Raw genomic sequence first — 19,038 nt, 5'->3', positions numbered from 1 at the left:
GATGCTCGTGTGGCTGTAGACCTTTGGGTCTTGCCAGTTCGGCAGGGACATCACTGCCTCCATTGCCACCTCCTTGGTCTGGCCTCTGGTGTGAGCCACACGGAGCCTTGAGCATCCTCCCACAGGTACCGGCTCTGCAGCCAGCACACTTTGCCTCCTGCCCCGCTGCCAGGGCTCCCCCCTTTCTTATCTGCCCATCTCCTGCTTTATCATCACTCCCTGATGTGTCTGTCAGCCCATCAGCCCCTCCGTTATCTGTCCCCGCTTCCACTCTGCCCCTTTCCCTTCCACGGTTTTCATGGTTTCTGTTATATTTCTCCCTCTCCCTCGTTCCTTTCCTCCCCTGCTCTATAGATTTCCCCCCTCTTCCTCACCCTCTCTCTTGTCCTGCCCCTTTTCCCCCTCTCCAGGCTACTTCCTCTCCCCTCTGCCATCCCAGAAGGGGTCGGCAGGACCATGGCAGTGGGGACGAGTGCTCCAGCATCCCCAGGAAGCTGGGTCCCCGCCTGCCAGCACAGACTGGGCTCGGAAATACAGCCCAGGAGATGCCAGCAGCATCTCAGGAGGGAGCCAGAGCCTGCTCCGGGATGAGGCAGAGCTGGGAACTGGTCCCCAGTGTATATAGATCCATACATGGGTATATATAGGCACACACCCCATAGATGTCTGTATATCTAGAACCTTGGCCCTTTCCTGGTTTCAGACGGCAGCAGCTTGCTGGTACAATTAGAGTTTTTACCAGGACTGACCCCGTTGCAAACATTCCATGGTTTAAAGAAGCCAATTCCAATTCTCAGCAACTTGCTCACAAAGCGCCTGGGGGCTTTTCTGATGAGCTCCTGCAGCTATTCCCAATTTCCTTCTTTCGCTTTATGAGCTAAGTGGGGAAAAAGAGACCGAGTTTCCTTATAAATATAAATGGATGCATAAAAACTATTCCAGGGATATATTTTTTTTCCCTGCGCAAATCCCCCTTTCCAGGAGTTTTCTGCTCTCTGCTCAGTGCACCGAGACCCAGCACTTTTGGGTTGGGGTGACTGGGTGGGTGCATGTGAGAAATGTGGGAACAGCAAAAGCTTTAATTCCCAGTGTAAAAAAATTCCTTTCCTGGGAACATGGGAAGTTCCTTCGATTCTTGATTCTTTTCCTTCTCCTGACAAAATACCCCCAAAGCAGCTTCACCCATGCCCATGCAGCCGAGGGCAGCACCTGGGGGACACAAATCCCCTGTAGCCCATAGCAACAAGGAAAGACAATATTGGGAATATAAGGATCAGGGAAGCTTCAACCCAAGCCAGCTTTGGAGGAATTCCTTGGGGATCGATGCCTTGTTGTGGCCATCACCCACCAAAACCCCACTTCTCCTTTGAGGTGGTTGCCCTCATCCCTCTGCGAGTGCCTGGCTTTTGGGGCGATCAATGGGCACAGGGGGGCAAAGCCGGGGCCGTTGGCATCCCCAGGATGGATGGAACCCGGCGTGGGAAAGCGGGTGGCAATGGCATTACCAAGCCAGGAGTTTCATTAGGATGCAGGAGCGGTGCTTTGGGTGCAGAAAGCGGAGGGGGAAGGGTTAAGGGGCGGTGGAGACTGGGGTGAGAAGAAAGCCTGAAGAAAAGAAGGGACCTCGATGGCTTCATTACCATATTCAAATCTAATTAATTCCCCTTTGCATAAAAAGGCCACGGCGGGCGTGGGACCGGCCTTGCAGATGGCGTCTCATGCTCAGCACCATTTTGGGGCCGCCGGCCATCTTAGAGGGAGGAGGAGGAGGAGGAGGAGGAGGAGGACAGTGGCTTCACCTGTGGCGCTGAGCATCTGCTCAGGGCACCCATCGGGATGTGCCGGGTGCCAGCACCACCAAGCGCCATTGACCATCATTCGTTTCGCTTTGAGGAAGAAGAGGCTATTTAGAAGAAGGAATGAAGCAAGAATGGATGGGGAAAGGCAGTTCAAAGCTATGGGGTGACATGATTTGGGGGTAGTAGTGGGCCTCGCCCTTGGTTAGGGGTCCCTACTCCATCTCTGCGTCCTGGGGTCTCCAGATGGGATGGTGCCAGTCTCTGTGTGGAGGGAGATCGATGGTTGATGGGATCAGTGTTGCCAGAGGTATTCGCTGGAGAGAGCTGCAGATGGGGAGCGAGGTGCAGTGGTGGTGCCCTAAAAAGCATCACTGATATGGCCCAGTGCCTATCCCAGAGATGGGAGCATCCCAGACCCATCTCTGGAAGGTGATCCCACAGGAATGCACCCCGCATTCCCTATGGGGTGCCAGCCAGCAGCCAAAACAGCAAGAAAATCCAGCCTCAACAAGCAGATACCCAAACCCCTCCTGCACAGGTATTTGGGTGGGGAATGGGGATTATATCCCTCATCTCCCCCTCCTGCATCTGGGGGTGAACCAAACCCCTGATGGAAAACTACCCCTAAGCGTGAGGGCTGCCGCTGGGCATCACCCAGGCCAGGCTCACCCTGGGAGAGGTGGAAGGGATTTTTCCTGATGTTTCAGGCATTCCCAGGGGGAAACTTGGAGGAGGGAGGACCCACAGGGGACGTGGGCTTCCTCCCTTCACTGACACCCAGGGATGTGATGCTGCTGTGGCTACGGGGCTGGGGTGAAGCCATCACCCCAAAACAGGCTCCTACAAGGAGCTGGAAGGTGCCTGTGCAGCTAAATCCAGTGTCTGGCAGTGGAAAAACTGGGGTTTGGATGGGCAGAGCAGGAGGATTGGGGTGGGGGGGAACGGCTGGGGGCAAAGTGAGAGGTGAGGGGGGAACCTTCCCCCTCAGAAATAGAAAAGGATAGTTTTGAGTCACAGAGGAAAGGTTTAAAAGGGAAAATAGGGGAGAAAAGTCAATTATGGGGATAAAATCCTGGGGTTTTCTCCCCCATAGCAGTGCGAGGTGGCACCTCACAGCCTGGCAGCCAGCTGCATGCAGAGCCATGGTGGGTGCCCTGCTCCATAGCCTCCCCAAATCCTGGGATGGAGAGAACCTGGGGGGAGGTTTTGCAGGGAAAAGCCAGGAAAGGAAAGCAAGAAAAGCCCAAACTTACCCCATAGAGGAGAGGTGAAGCGGTGCCGAGCATCCTCGGGGCAACGGAGCTCACTTCCCTTGCCTGGTTCCACAGGTGCCGTGCTTGCTGGGCAGGGATGTGTGAAACCAGCCCATCTCCACCAGTCACGTACGTCTTTGCCGCTGCAAACGGGTGCTGCGAGCAGCATTAGCCTGGCTTGGTGGCTCCCAGAGGCAGGGGAGCCCAGTCAGTGGCACCCCTTTGATGGTGAGGGTGAGGGTGCTGCAGGGCTTGGCCCACGCTGGCCTGGCTGCTCCCCATCCCTGTTCCCAGTGAGGGATGCCGCTGGACCACAGAGGTCAAAGCAACACAGGGATTTCTCCTCTGCAAGAGAATCAAACGGGCATTTGTCACCTTCAAAGACAAAGTGCTCACCTCCAAACCCATCCTGCCCTGCCCATCGCTGAGCCGCCCTCCCCAGCCCGTGTGGCCAAGGTGATGCTTTCAAGGTTTCTCCTGGCACAGAGGACCTCAAGGTTTCCACACCCGCATCTATGTACAAACCCCGCAAGCCCAGTGGCCACTGCTGGGCTCTGGGTACTGTCACGGGTCCCTGCTTAGGGACAGGTTTCTGTTTGATCTCTCCATTAGGGTCTAGAGAGAGGTTTGAGCAGCTCCATCACCCCTTGGGTTGCACCCTGGACTGCATCCCACATCCACTTTTGCAGACAGGATGGCACTGAGAGAGGAACCGAACCCTCCTGGGAGCCAGTGGGGAGGAAAACCCCTCCGTGTTGAGTGATGGAGCAAAGCCCCTCCAGGTGAGCCCTTGGCCATCACCTCCATCCCCATCCCCTGCTGCTGCTGCAGGATGCTTTGATCTGCCCCAGATCAGCCTTTTTATCACCCAAAACCACGGCGTGGGGAAGTGAGGACTTCAGCCCTTGCTGGCCCCAGCACCCATGTCCACAGCCCTGCCTGGGGGGGGGGGCTTTTGCTCCCATTCACTTTGCTCCCAAAAACTCAGCCCCTCCAGCCCCATCGCACTCCCAAGGGTGTCCGATGGCGAGAGGGGACTGGACACAGGGTGGGTTGACAGCACTGCCCCAGACAGCAGCAGGAGCTGGGGGGGGCACACAGCAAGGGGACACACCGAGGGGATGGGGGGCTCAGACACAATGCTGCCATTGAGGGGGCCGCGCTGGGGGTCCCGGCCCTTCCTGCCCAGACACAATAGGGGTGGCCCCACGCACCACTTGTGTGCATTGTGCGGCGGCCACCCCCCCCCCAGCCCCTCCTTTCTGTCCCCCATCGGATAATGGATCCGCTTTGTGTGCTTGGCTGGACAAGGACTTTGTGGCGCAGAAAGAGCTGGTGTTTGTCTGTCAGAAGAGATCGACCAAGAAAGGGACGGGGAGGAGCGGTGGCTGGAGCGGGGCAGTGGCCCTCGCGCAGCATTGGCCTTGCACGGCCCCTGTGCTGCCGGCGCTCTTCCCAAGGGGAAAAATGTCCTTGCTGGGAAGCCAGGGTGGTGCAGCTCGGTGACCATGGGGCTGCCGGACCTGTCGCTCCAACCCCATCCCTGGTCCTGGCAAGCATCCTGGGGAGCATCTCCGTGAGCATCCTGCTGAACACCGCCTCCCCAAACCCAACACAAATCCAGGGTGGCAGAGGGTCCGTGTCCTGGCTCTGGGCCCTACAGCCCCTCTGCATCCCCCCCCCACACCAGTCCTGGGGATGGGATCAGCAAAACCTACAGGAGATTAATTCTTCTGCTGCCTCAATCCTGCTGTACCGGCGTGCGGGAAGGCGAGTGGGATAATCCCTGACTTCAGCATAGCCAGAGCCACAAAGACCAGGATTAATAAGAGCTAGGCTTTAATTTTGGCAGCCCTGAACAGGTGCCTTTTCCTGTGGCATCCCCGATTCCAGCACATTGGACAACCAAGGGACACTGGAGCTCTGCAGACAACGGCCACATCCTAGCAGCTCTGGGAAGGGAAAAGCAGCCCTGGCACCAGCCCTGGCACTGGCCCAACCAAGCAGCCAGCATTGTGTGTGCCCACAGCTACATGCTAACAACACGCCTGTGCCACGTGGCACAAGGTCCCTCCGGTGGCAGCAAACCTTGAGCAAAGCAGGGCTGAAATCTGGGATTCTTTCCCATTAAACCAAGCCGGGAATCTCTTCCCTTTATTCTCTAGGCTGGGGCAGGTTCATCCCACTCGTGCTTCATCAGCGCGGTGGCAGTGTCATTGCGAGTCCAGGCTCAGCATCCGGCACTCCCACCCCACACATGGGTGGCATTTGGAGGTGACAACAGCCATGAGGCTGGAGGTGGCATCTCAGCAGCACATCTCCTTCCCCAGTTGATTTTGCTGCAGGTGTTTGGAGGCTGGGTGCCCACATAAGATGACTATCTCCATCAGCATCACCCCAGGGGACCCCGAACCCGCATCTTGGGTGCTGTGGGGCTGAGCCAGGCAGCTCAGCGCCCGTGGGGGGAGCGGACGGGATGATTAGGGTGGCCTGTGGAGTAATTATCTCATTGGGAACTAATACCCTTTCAACGGGAGCGGGGTGGGGAAGTATTGTTCGGGCTTAGGGATTACATCAACCCGCTGGAGCAGACAATGTGCTCCCCCTGGGAAGAGGCAGCTCAGCCCCAGGGGGAGAGGAGGGAGGCAGGGGCTGAAGCTGTCTCAATTAGGGAGTGTCCCAGCAGAGAAACAGGGTGGTGGGGGCTCATGGGGGGGACAAGAGGAGTTTAGTGGGGAAGGGAAGCATCCTTAACCCTTTGTGCTCCTCCGGCGAGGGGGCTCGGTCCTTCGGCCCTGTGTCAGCCAGGGACAGTTGATGCCAGCAGGGCTGGCTGTGTCCCCAGCTCCCCATGTGCTGGGCAAAGCAAAGCACAGCCATTCTTCTCCTTTTCCTGACTTTTTCTTTGTAATCTTTGTGCCAGCCCCTTCTACACAGCAGCACCACATTGGCCACTTCATCCTTGCACTGGGGACCGGGAGCCAGGGCCAGCGGAGGGGCTGTGAGTGGGACACGTCCCTGTCCCCAACGCCAACCAGCAGTGCTGGGAGAGGAGCGATGCCAACCCCCTGCACCTAACCCCAGCGACGGGCAGCACCGGGACACAGCAGGTCCTTGGCATCTCCTTGAAGCACCAGCTCCAGCCCTGAGCCCACCCTGGGGTTGGGGTTCATGGTCAATCAGGCATGAGGCCGTTGGGCTGGTGGCAGCCACCGCGCCAGGTTACGGCTGGAGCAAGGGGCTGTCTCCACCTGGCCCTGGCTGCCCATGGGGTGATGGAACACGGGGCTCCCAGCTGCCATACATTTTTAAATAAATGAATAATACATCGCGGGCTGATAAATAAATAACGGGCACACATTTGAACTTAGCCTCTGAGAAAATCCTTTTAGTTCAAAAGGACCGGGGCGCTTGGAAAGGGGAGCCCATGCATTTTGAATGGGCTGCCATCAAGTGTCAGGGCTTGGCAAGGGAGACGAGGAGGGGGAGGGATAAAACCGGCCTTGACACAAGCAAAGGGGAAGAATGAGGACAAGGGTTCTTGGGCATCAGCGAGTGTGGCTTTGGGAGGAGCAGGCAGCGATGGCACCGAGGGCTGCGGCACCCCGAGAGCCTGGAATCCCTGTGGAAGGGGCAGGATGAGGATGGAGGGTGCTGTGGCAGGAGAAGGGCGAGCAGCACATGAAACGTCCAGTCCCACCAACCCCAACTGTGCCAAGGAGGAGCCCCCGTTTAGCAGAGCAAAGGCAGCGTTTACTTAGCAGTGGCCCTATAAAGAGGTGGGTGGCCCTGGAAGGCAGCCCAGACAAATACAAGGGGATTAGACAAGTGAAAGGTGTGAGCAGAGGGGTGAAGGGGAGGAGGATGCTCAGGGAAAGACGTTAGCGGGGGCCGAGCTAGCAGGGAGAGGGCAGCCAGGCAGAGGCTGGATGGGGGAACCTTATTGTCACCTTCTGGGGGGGGGAATCCAAACACATCCCATGTCGGAGGAGTTGAGGGGGCAGGAATTGGCTCTGAGGCTGCCCAAGACCCTGCATGAGGCAGCTGAGAGCGCATGCCTGCCCTAACATCTATCCCTGCCACACCTGCCATGCACATGTGTGTTCTGGTCATGCTCATGCACGTCCCAGCCATGCTCTGCCATGTGTACGCCCATCCTGGCCATGCACAACCACGCACATGCATGCCTGGGCCATGCACAGCGGTGACACACACATGTCCCAGCCACGCACATGCATGTTCCAACCATGCCCACAAGTGTCCTGGCCGTGCACACACATCCCAGGACAGGATCCTGCTGGAACTCACTCCCTCGGCCTTCGTGAAGCCCAAGATCCATGGAGGCAACTTGAGTCCCTTGCGCACACTGCATCGCTAAAGTGGGTATTGATTTATTAGGCTGCAATTTAAGGCAGAACGCTTTAAACTGAACCCACACACCAAGCTCAGGCACGAGAACAAACAAGACCTGATTTATTTGCTGCCCGTCTCTGGCAGATGCGTGGTTGGGTCGAGGGGGGACAGGGAACTGCTGCATGGCATCCTGGCATGGGAAGGAGGAGAGGAGCATCCCCATCACCTCCTGTATATCCCTTTGTAAGCATCCTGCACCCCACAGCAGCCTCACGCAATGTCCTCCCAGCACTGGGGGTGCAGGGGACAGGGTTGGTGGCAGCGAGAGCAGAGGCAGAGCTGCCTGGACCCAGGTTTGTTACACAGGAGAGCCGGGCCAGCACTGGGACAGGCAGGAGGGCATCACCCATTCCCTGCACCAGCGGCTGCTGGGACATGTGCTGGGATCAGCATGACCCCAGCAGCAGCACCGGGGCACTGGGATCACTCTGGAAAGCGCAGGCTGGAGGGGGGGTGTTGAACCCACACTTGAACGTGGCGCCAGCACAGACCCACAGCTCCATCCTCCCGACAAGCAGCCGCAAGCCCAGACCTCCGCTGACATCAATCAGCCACGCTCCCATGGATGCACAGCGCCGGCATGGGGGGGTTATTCCACTCCCCCCCCCCAGCTCAACATCCCCCATCCTCCTGCACCAGCTGAGTCCCGGGGGTCCAACCCCCGCCAGGTCCCATCTGCAGGACCCAGCCACCGCGGTGCATTCCTGTGTGCCCGCCCCGGCGCAGCAGCTGCCGGCCCGAGCCCATCACCGCCGCCATGGCTCGTCCTGACCTTGCGGTCAGGTGTTGGGAATGGGGGGGGATAAACACCACCACCCCCCCCCCCCCCAACCAACCCCCGGTGCCAGCAGCCGCCGTCGGGGCACAGGGAGGGTTTAATGCAGCGGGGACCATAATGGGGCCGGGCGGGGGAGTGAGGGCGAGGAGAAATTAGTGTCAGTGTGTGTGTGCCTTAAACAAACCTGCGCCGGGGTGACGTGAATGAGGGCACAGCCTGTGTATATATTAGTGATGGGATCTGACCTCGCTGGGAGGGCTCCTTCCCTCGCTCCGCTCCTCTGGGCGTGGGAAAAAGGCCTGGGCTCTTTTCACAGCTGTTCTCGCTGCTGCACTGAGCTAATGGAGGGGCTGCCCGGCTCCCTCCTCCCCCCCCGCCGCCCTTTCAGGCCTTCAGCAAAAACCCCCCTTTCAGCAGCCCCTTCAAAACCCCCCTCATTGTTCCACCCGCAGCGCATTGAAATGCCACTCGCACCCCGTCTCCCGGAGCAGCCGGCCCCAGCTGCGCGTGCACACGCGTGTGCGAGCCCGGCGCTGCGTGGGAGCACACGTGTGCCCGTCCTCGCGTGACGCATTGCTGCTGCTGCGGGCTTTGCATCCCTCAGGTTTGCCCTGGAAGATGGAGGGGGGGGGGATGTGGGAAGCAGAGGAGGTTTTCCATGCCCCAGGCAGCCGAGGCGGTGTTAATGCCCCCAGCCCAGAGCCCTCCTGTCTCTCCCTTTTATCCGGGTGCTTTCACTTTGATATAAGAAATGAGCCAAAAGGTACCAGTGCCCACCTCTGATTTGCAAACCCAGCGGGGACACATGGCCAGTGGCCACATCCCCTTCCACAACCCAGCCATGGGGATCAGTGGGGACCCCAAACACCCCAGCACCACCCTGAGCACCCCAAACATGGCCTTGGCCATGCCCAGGTTTCACAACCAGCGTTTGACGCTCCAGGAGCAAATAATCCACGTTAAATCCCGACCTGGCACAGAAAGTGATGGGATTCCCCAGGGATGGGGTGGTTTGGGCACATCGCACCTTGTTTTCCCCTGACATTGAGCCTGTCAGTTGCCCAAAAAATTCCTCTCCAAGCTCTGTAGAAATCCAAGATTTACAGAAGACAATAAACAGCCTCACAAGGATCAGCCCTCGCCTGGCTTCCCAGGGAATTAGGGCAGAGAAAGTCTGGCCTCAGCCTCTGAGGGAACCACAGGGACAGCGGAGCTGAGGTCCTACCAAGGGGGAGATGCTGCTCCTTGAAGCTGGTGGCAGCGGCGCAGGCACATTCCGCCTCCCCCCGCCAGCCCCATGCTCACCATCTCCCCTTGTTTGCCAAGGCCCAGGCCTGGAACAGCGCCGGGATCATGCTTTTCATTAAAAATAAATAACCACGTTTCTGGTGGCAGCGGAGGGAGCCTGAAAACACCACCCCCAAAGGCTGGAAAACCGGGAGGCAAAGGCAGCCGAACCCACACTTCTTCTTTTAAGCTATCCTTGGAGCGGGGGTCATCACGGGCTGGTGTTTGCAGCAGGGCGGACAGACAGGACAGCGTCCTCGGGGCCTGCTCCTGCTTTTCCCGCTGACCTTTCCCCGCTGCTCTGATAGATCCTTTCTGACAAAAGCGGGGCCGCCGCACACCTTCCGTCCTTGCTCCGTGCCCGGCGCAGGGACATCGCCACTAGCAAGTCCCTGTCACCAGCTATTAGGGGGAGAAGGTCTCCGCCGCCACCGTGCTCTTTCCACATGAGTGCCAGCACCAGCAGCAGGCCGGGGGGTCCCCCTTAGCCCCCCGGTACATAACACACGTGCCCCAGTGTTCGCCAGTTATGAATGCAAATCTGTTGAAGAGCCACACGCGGGTTTGTTATCGGTGAGGATGAGCCCCAGCTCTTTGAAGTCAACATATGTACATGATGATGCACATATGTGCGTGACCTACATTAGGGGCTGTAGCACGTTCCCCGGGTGGGTGATGCCTACGTGTGCCTGCAGCGAGGGAACCTGGCCACTCCTCACCCACTGAAGCACCATCAATCCTCCAGGGGCTTTCCTGGCGTGGGGAAGGGGAAAGGCTCCTTGGTTGGAGCATCCTGAAAAGCCACTTGCCAAGAAGCCCAGGCAAATGGTTTGGCTTTGGCAGGGGCGACAAAGCGCAGCCACCAAAGCCATGTCCTTGGTGCCCTGAGCATCACCAACACGTGGCGGCTCCCCGCATCCTGCACTGCTGCGGTCCCCACAGCCCGGTGCAAAGGAGCAGCCACCCCAATCCGCTCGCTTTCAAACATTGCCATTTCCCAGCTGATTTTGACTCCTCACCCAGCGCAGGGATGGAGTTTCCATAGAAACATGAAGATATTAAACTGCAAATAATAATTTCTCTATTTAAAATATATATATTTACGTAAATAAAGAGAGAGAAAGCAAAGCGCCAGCGCATGGTGTGGGGCTGGGGGACACCACCATCTCCTGCACCCAATTTATCCAGGTTGGAGACTCCAGCCTCACACCCATAGAAATGAGCAGCTGAGGAGCCGTTCGGACCACCCTGCGCCAGCTCTGGTAAATAAACAGGAGCTTCGCCACTGCAGTGACACGGACCTGATGGGCAGGAATTGTTATTTACTGTTGCCTGTTCAATGGTTATTTTTAAATGGCCTAAAGTGAAGCACATCACTGCTTTTCATTTTCTCCTGCTCGGGGATATGTTTTTGCCTGTGCTTTTCACCCTTTCTGTCTATTTAAGCGATACTTTTTATCATAAATGACTTTTTTTCTTCCCCTCCCTGCTATCGAGGTGGAAAATCATCAGCTCACAGTGGGAGAAAGGAGCCTCCCAGCTCCTCTTGGCACCCCAAACCCCTGCATCCTCCCAGCTCCCTCCATCCCTTGCACTGAGCCACAGCACAAAGGGCTCCTTCTGCTCCCCTGCCAAGCCCAGGATCAGATCCTGACCATGGGTGTCAACACGGACAACACAATGGCAGCACCATCCCAGCATCCTAACAGCAAAGCCAGCCATGAGCTCTCTGTGCCCATCTCCACAGCAGGATCAGGGTTTTGGGGAGCACCCTATTGCCTCTGACTGGGTTTGCTGTGCTGGCACTGGGATGCTCAGCCCAGCTCCTCTCCTGGCGCCAGGGACCAGCACGAGGCCCCCGGGGCCAGCTGGGCTCAGCCCTTACTGGCAGCAGCCCCACACCAGCCCAGCAGCCCCAAAGTAGCTGGACCAAGCACCCCAGCAGCGCCTGGGATTATCCTCAGCATAACATCCCCCAGGAACAAGATTGCAGTTTAGGCCCTAATGGAAAAGTGGAAAGAGATGGGATTAAAAGGAAAATAATGACAATTTCTTTAGCAAGGCTGTGGAAATGAGACAGGGATTAGCATCCTCTTTACCAGCAGCCTCCAATCCCACTGAACGATCCCGGATCCAGAGATGCCCACGCTCGGCATCGCTCCCAAGGCTAACATAGGCAGCATCTATCCCAGCCTGGGACAATCCCAGAGGAACGAACCCGGCTGTCTCAAACACAAGGCCAAATTGTCAGCTCAGATCCAGCCCGAGCACCCGCCACGTCCCTCTGCCACCACCTCTGCCTGCGGACACCACATCACAAAGGCAATTGGGCAAATATTTGCCAGTGTGGTGATTTTCCTTTCCCTGCAGATTTGCTGGGAGAAATGATAAAATATTCTGCAAGGAATAAAACATTGGAAATTAAAACTTCACTTGCAAAGGCACAAGCCCAGGAATAAACCTGAAAGGTTCCTTTCTCTCGCCTTCGGTTGCACACACCGCGCGGCGCAATTGGCTGCTTCCCTGGAATAGATTCAGTTGCTATGATACCAAGTTTGCTTTTAACGAACCCCAGAAAATTAATGGTATTCAGCAGATAAGTCCTTAAAGTGGAACCTATTTTAAGAAATTCCTTGCTAAATGGTTTACAAGTAGTCAGGAGGGAGGAGAAGGTCTCCCGAGCGCAGCCGAGCCTGCACTGGTTCTCCTGCTGCTCCCAGCCAGGATACTGGGCTCTGTGGTGATGTGTTTTAGGGTACGCTTCAGCTTGGGACCATGAGTGGGTGAGGGCAGGACTGATGGACAGCATCAGCTCCCTGCGCTGTGCGCACTGCATCCCTCCCACTGCTGCACGGAGATGCTTCGCATCCTCCTGGCTGTCCCCACGCGGCCTCGCTGCTGCTGCTGCAACGCTGCTCCTACCAGCCAGCAGCTTCCTCCAACGCTACAGAAACGCGGGCAGGTTGGTGCAAGCAGCCCAAACCCTGCCTAAACCTGCATGTAAATCTATGGGATTCATGGCTGGTCCAGATCTTGGAGAGCCTGAGGTGGTTGAAGCGATGTAAGTGGGTCTGCCATGGAAAGCCTGCTCCAACAGAAACCTGACGTGCCTTGGAGATGCTCAGGGAAAATAACCAAGGAGCTGGGGAAGGTTTTCCTTCCCCCCGGTGCAACACTCCGTCCATCCAGCCCCACAAGAAGAGTTCAGGGTGGCATAAGTTCCCCCAGGACATGTGTCCCCACCAAGGAGACAAGCTGGTACCTCCAGACCCCGCAGCAAAGGCTCTCACCAGCTCAGCACCACCAGAGCTGAAGCACCTGATCTCTGGACCCCAGGCTGCAGGCAGAGCAGCTCCACAGGGCACAGGATGTATGAGGAGCCATCTCCTCTTGATCCCACACCATATTTTGGGGTGTACTGGGGCTGTTCCTGCTTTATCCCACAATACATATAAGGGCTCATGTCCTCCCTGGCCAGAAAAAGGCACAAACTGAGTGAGCCCAGGGTGTCTGTGCAGGATCGTTTCCAGGAATCACAGAGATCTGGGACAAGAAACCTGCCTCTCTCCTGCCTGAACAAAGCAAAACCTGTCAAGACAAGAGGAAGGAGACACCCCAAATTCCTCCCCTGCTGCAGACTCCAGCGACATCGGGTGAAAAAAGAGGCACAACCCCACACAGAAGCCAGGATGTGCAGATGGAGCAAGGGATCAGCACCTTGGGCTTTTAATATTTGGAGCTGATGCTCTTGCCCTTCTCATTTCTCGGCACCAAACCAGCCAGGGAATCAATGCACCAAAGACCCAAGAAGTGATATGGGAGAGGATGTGCCCTGCAGCTTGCACAGTGCCTGTCTCCAGCAGGAGTGCGGAGAGTGCCCTGGCATGGTCAGGACCTGTGATGGTTTAAGTACATGGGTGCTTGGGTCCATCCCGAAGCCTCCCCACTGACCATTGCCGAATGCCTGAGAGCTCAGAGCCAGACTCTGCAGTCATGGAGGGGCCTCCTTGCTGCTTGCTCCAGGCTGCACCCCAAATCCATGCACCTGAGAACCTTCCCTGAGCTTCCTAAGAATAACTGGGGACCACTCAGCCCATTGGGTCACCACTTACAGCCTCAGCCATTGGGGCTGAATCCTGCATCAGCGGGACCAGGGGGAGGCCGAGACTGGAGTATCCTCAAAGCAATGCTCACAAACCCCCCTCTCCAAAGAACAAAGCTGCAATCTCTCTCTGCAGATGCAGAATAACCAGCCAGTGATGATGATTTATTTCTCTTCCCCAGTAGATAAATCGGCCTTGGATAGGGGTTTGTGCTAAATTACAATTTGCATGTGGTAATATATTTAAGCAACTTTCCTTCCACTGGGTTATAAACAGGGTTTCTCTGGGGGTTATTTCCGAGCTGGCCCCGTTTCATTTCTCTCCAATACACCCAGCACAAGGAGCTTAATCGTCAGCATGGAAATTAAAACCACAGTGGAAGAAACACCCCTAAAAATCCATAAAACCAAGGTCTGGGGTTTGTAGGTAGCCTGAGGAGCCCCAGGTTGGAATCAAATAATCACCCCAGCATAGGCACTGGCTCTTGGCCTCAATAAAAATGATTACAGACAAAACCCCACTGAAATTTCCACTCCACAGCCACGTTCGGCTTCCAGCGGCTCTCCCCCTCACCAAGGCACCAGGGCCAGTGCTTTGGGAAGGCCAAAAGGCGGCTGCCGAGCCCCAATCCTGCCGGGAGGGCAGGGCTCTTCTCCCGGAGAACAGCGAGTGGGTTTTTACATTCGGTTCTCTAGCTTTATGATATCACATACACTCATACAGCTAGATAACCAAAGAGAAAAACCAACCCAGGTCTTTAAACAACGGGCCTCGGCCACGCCGCGCACCCGGGGGTGGTTTGGCTCCGATGCTGGAGCCCCCCAAGGTGGCCGCATCCACGTCCCCTCAATAAGGAAGAAACCCCAGTGGTTTGGGTGGGAGAGCAGGAATCTGCTGCGGCACCTTGGGATGCAACACATGACCCCGGCGCTCCTCGATGCCCACCCAAGCTCCCCAACTCGACGTCTGCACGCCAAAGGGCACCTGCACCCTAGAGCAGTCTCCACCCATGGCCCCGGGACCATCGCAGGGCAGGATGCTCCCACAGCACCCATCCCCATTACCTGCGGCCCAGGGACCTGCTTCCTTCCCAGCTCCAAATTCACCCCCAAACCCAGCCCAGAGCCCACTCCCACTTTACAGTTACTGTAAATTACTGGTACGGAACTGCTGAGTCATGAGAGCGGCTGGGGAAGGGACAGGCACAGCCAAAAGGGCCCCCCCGGGGGTTTCCACTGCACCCTCCAGTTCTCCCTCCCATGCCTGCTGCACCCTGCAGCCCGGCCCTGCACACCCTGGAAGGACCTGCACGTCCTGGGGCTCCGGGCTCTGAATGTCCTCTGTGGGGGAACACCTTCCCTCACCCGTGCGGCCCCGTCCTCGCCTGCCCTTGTCCGCAGGGATCATTCGCCCCGGCCGGGAGGCTCCGCGCACCGGTTCCAGGCACCGGAGGCGATGCTCCCGGGGAACTGCCCAAGCCGGGAGGCTCCGGCCGTGCTGCAGCTCTGAGGGAAACTCGGCGGAGAGGCTGCCCCCGGTCCCAAGCGGGGGACGGGGAGAGGACAGGGGACCCCGGGAAGGGGACAGGGGAGGCTACCGGGGAAGGGGTGCCGGGGAAAGGGTCCCGGGAAGGTGGGTACCTGCTCTCCCCTCTGTGGCCGGTGCTGCCAGCGGTCGCCGTCGGCTCCGGGTCGCCGCATCCTTCCCAGGCTGTGGCAGGGTAGGGAGGAGGCTCGGGCCGGGAGGGAGGCTGGATGATCCCGCCCGGTGCCAGTGCCGGTGCGGGTCCCGCTCCCACTCCCCGGCGCCTCCGGGACCTGCCACTAAAGTTGAGGCAGAGCCGTCGGCGGAGGATGGCTGGAGGGCGGGGGAGGGCGGGAGGAGGGACGGGGCGGCCGGCGGGGACAAAGCGCGAGCGGCGGGGCTGGGACAGGCCGGGCGTGGGGCCGGGGCAGGGGTCACCCCCCGGGGGGGCAGCGCCATTCGCCATGGCGCCGCGGTCCCCGGGGGCCGCCCGTCTGCTCGCCCCGAGCCGCCCCCCCTCCCGACCCAGCCTCCTGCAGCGCCCGGCCCGCCCCATCGGGGAGGCGGCGATGCCCCGGGGGTAACCCCGTTGTGGCAAGGCTGTGGCACAGCCCCCCCCGGCAAAGGTAGGGGTTAAACCCGACTGGTCCTAGGCGGGGAAGCAGCCGGGGGTGGGCGGCCGGACCCTCCCGTCGAATCTGCACTCACAGGCCCCACTTACTAAGCTTTTTTTGCGGCTCTTTGGGCGTAAAACCGGGTCGACACCTTCCCCCTCCCCTCATCCCGGGAGGTGCCAGAGTCCCCCGACCAACCGGGCCTCGGCTCTGCCCCACGGCCAGAGAGGAACCCCTCGGGCCCTGGACAAAGAGGGGCCGCGGCTCGGAGGGGCGGCGGGGAACAGCCCGGGACTCTGTGCCGAGGTCCGGCTCCACGTCCCCCCCGTGCGGCCGCCCGGGGCCGGGCCCGGCTGGCTCTGCCCGGTTCAGGAGACCCGCTCCTCTGTCCCGGCAACGGCGAGGCCGCACCGGCAAGGGGATGAGGGCAGCGGACTTCCCCCGGCACCCGCAGCCGCCTCACACCGGGAGCGGACCAGCGGGCACAGCCATGACCCCGTGCGCGCTCTCCCACCCAGGGGAGCCGGGCTGCGGGTGCACACCCCCGGGAGTACACGAAGGTGCAAACACAAGCCCCGATGCACCCGCAGGAGCGCTCACACCGATGGGCACATTCGTCCTGATGCCCTACGGCCCCTCACAAGAACCCGCGCACACGCACCCCTGCGCAGGACACCCTGGCCTCTCCCCAGCTTCCTCCGCACCCTCGGGCCCCCCAGCCTTGCCCCGGCCCGCCGGGCGCCGCAGACCTCCCGGGGCCGCTTCGTCGCACCTCGCTCTGGTGAAACGGCGGAAAACGAAACCAACCGGTGGCCCGAGCATAGCAGCGGCCCCGGCCCCAGGCACAGCGTCGTGCCGGTGCCCCGGCTGTGGGCAGCTCCGGGCGGGCTCCGCTTCCAGAGAGGACCAAGAGCAGCGGGTCCGGGTGGGCGGTGGGGCCCGGCTCCCGCTCACAGAGCTCCGGTTCCGGGAACGAGGCACGGGTCCACCCCGACCCCCGCTGCCCACACCAGCCCTTTTATATGTAAGCACCTAAACAGATATAAAATACGTGATATACATCATATACATACATAAATATCCGCCCTTGAAGGCGCTGGGAGCGATGCGCGGCGGCGCTTGCAGAGATGCCAACCCGCAAGCACCGGGGGCTCTTCAGGAGCTTTCTGTCCCTTACCAGGGTCCCCGGGTAGGGGAAGCCCTTGACAGGAGTCCCAACCGCAAACGGTGGCCTCAAGGAGCGGGGCGAGCACGTTCCCACCGGCATCGGGCACCGGGAACCGGGCACCGGGCACCGGCCCCGCCGCTCTCCGTGGTGCTGAAGCGGCGCCGCGCCGGGGGTCGCGCCTCCTCCGTCCTTCTCTTTCCAAGCTGCCACTAATTACTTATTATTATCGCTAGTCATTATTATCGTTACCATCCCTGCCGTTCCCGTCGCTCCGGTGCACCGCGGCACGGTCAGCCGTTCCGAGCGCGAAGATGGTGCCAATGAGGCAGCGCCAGTTGCCAAATTAACGGATCCTTCTCCCCGCACACCCTCGGCAGCTGCCAACCGCGCTCCCTTCCCGGGGTCCGCACCACTCGTGGCCAGAAACGGTGCCGTTACCTCCGTGGCCGGGTTCCCAAATGACTCTCCTGACCGGCCCCGGGAGGCGTCGGCCCCGCAGGCTCGGCCCCGCTGCCGTCCACACCGCCCGGGGCCCCGCCGGTCCCAGCCCCGCTCCGCCGCCCCGGTGGGTCCCGTTACCGAACCGCTCATTCCCCGGGCGGGCCCGGCCGCGTTCCTTCCCCGAAGGGTAAAACCGCAACAACGACCGCGGCCCCAACGCTCCGCCGAGGGAACGAACGGGACCACAGGAGCTTCGCCACCGCCCCGGCAGCGCCCTGCGGCCAGGGCACGGCTCGGGGAAGGGCTGCTTCGGGCACCGGCGGGGCCGAGGAGCAGCATCCGCTCCAGCCCCACTCTCCGCCGCTCCCGGGCACCGGTGAGAGCCGCACAGGGCCCGGGCGGGCTGCAGCGGCCCGGTTCACCCCCGCTGGTTGCCGGTGCCCGCTTCCCACTGCTCGCTGCCCCAGAGGGGCCGCGGCAGAGGCCTGGCAGCACCGGCGCGGGGAAGGCGGCCGCCCCACGCGTGCCCGCTGCGGGGGATCCACGGGGCCCACTCGGCCTCGTTTCTCCCTGGCACTTACCGGGTCGTCGCCCACCGGTAGCTCTCGCCCCGGCGGCCGCGGGCGCTGCCTCCGGCCCCGGTGCCTCTCGTCCCCCCTTCTCCCCTTCGCCTACCCCCTCGTGTGAATCAAATACCTTCACTACAGCAGCCATGTTGGGCTCCGGTGCGAGCACGGCGCTCGCCGTAGGAACCGCCGGTCTCCTCGGCGGGAGGCAGCACAGATGGGCTCGGCTCAGGAGCCCCGGTTCCCACCGGAGAACCGCAGCCTGGGTATCCCGGCCGATGCCGGCCCCTCTCTCCCATCGCCCCGAGGGATGCCGCGGTGTGCCGCTCCCCGCCAGCCCGGTAACTTCCCACCGTTACCGGTAACGCCACTAACTGCACGTCGCGCACCTGCTCCGCATCTCTCCGGTAGAACCGGCCGCATCCCGGGGCTGCCTTTGAAATAGAAGATGGGGGGAGCCGCCGTTACGTCCGCCTCGCCCGGTGTGCCGGTCCCCGCGGAGCCGCTCGGCCGAGCCCACCTGGGGAGGGAAGAGAGACAAGATTCGTCAAGGAGGAGCCGCCGCCGCCATCGATCCAACTTGGAGCAACTTTTAAGTCCAGGTGGCCGCAGGGGGGTGGATCCCTTGACCGGACAACCTGGGCCGGTCCCGCCGACGGGCAGGGCACAGAGAGACCCAAAGCCGGTCCCTTTGACGCACTATGGAGGGTCAGCACCCACCCGAAGCCCCGGCCGGGCCCGAGCCGGGACGCGGCCTCTGCTGCTGGGGAAATAGAGGAGACCCCCGAGGAGGGGCAGTCCCACACGCGGTGTCTGTCTGCTTGTCTCGGTCTGTCTCGGTCTGTCTGGCTTTACCGAGTGGGAGACGGCCCAGCTCCCCCTCACCGTGGGCACTGGAGCCTCGCACAGGGCACCCGTCGCTGCTCCGGGGCAGCGGAGCCGCTCGCCTGCTCCGGAGCCCTTCGAAAGCAGATTTTTTATCTTTTTTTTTTTCCTCAGAGATTTTTTCCCTTTTTTTTCCTTTTTATTTTCCCGCCCCATTTTTTTCCTCCTTTTTTTTTTTTTTCTCCTTCCTCCCCCCCCCTCCCGTTT

At 59.9% G+C, this 19,038-nt stretch overlaps 1 protein-coding gene across 1 annotated transcript; it reads right to left on the bottom strand.

Annotated features, from left to right (window-relative positions):
- Positions 1–3,220: 3,220 nt before the first annotated feature.
- Positions 3,221–18,094, bottom strand: LOC130603617 (collagen alpha-1(I) chain). Its single transcript, XM_057417475.1, has 2 exons — positions 17,378–18,094; positions 3,221–3,397 (listed from the first exon to the last, which is right to left on the bottom strand). Exons 1-2 carry the CDS (start codon positions 18,092–18,094, stop codon positions 3,221–3,223), a joined length of 894 nt encoding a protein of 297 aa, XP_057273458.1.
- Between the last annotated feature and the right edge of the window lie 944 nt (positions 18,095–19,038).

The sequence above is a fragment of the Pezoporus wallicus genome, unplaced genomic scaffold, assembly GCF_028554395.1.
Source record: "Pezoporus wallicus isolate ANWC-B61680 ecotype Strahan unplaced genomic scaffold, APGP_CSIRO_Pwel_v1 contig_13865, whole genome shotgun sequence".
Taxonomy (NCBI): domain Eukaryota; kingdom Metazoa; phylum Chordata; class Aves; order Psittaciformes; family Psittacidae; genus Pezoporus; species Pezoporus wallicus.
The sequence above is the reverse complement of the archived record's forward strand: the minus strand, read 5'-3'. Positions and strand labels throughout refer to the sequence as shown.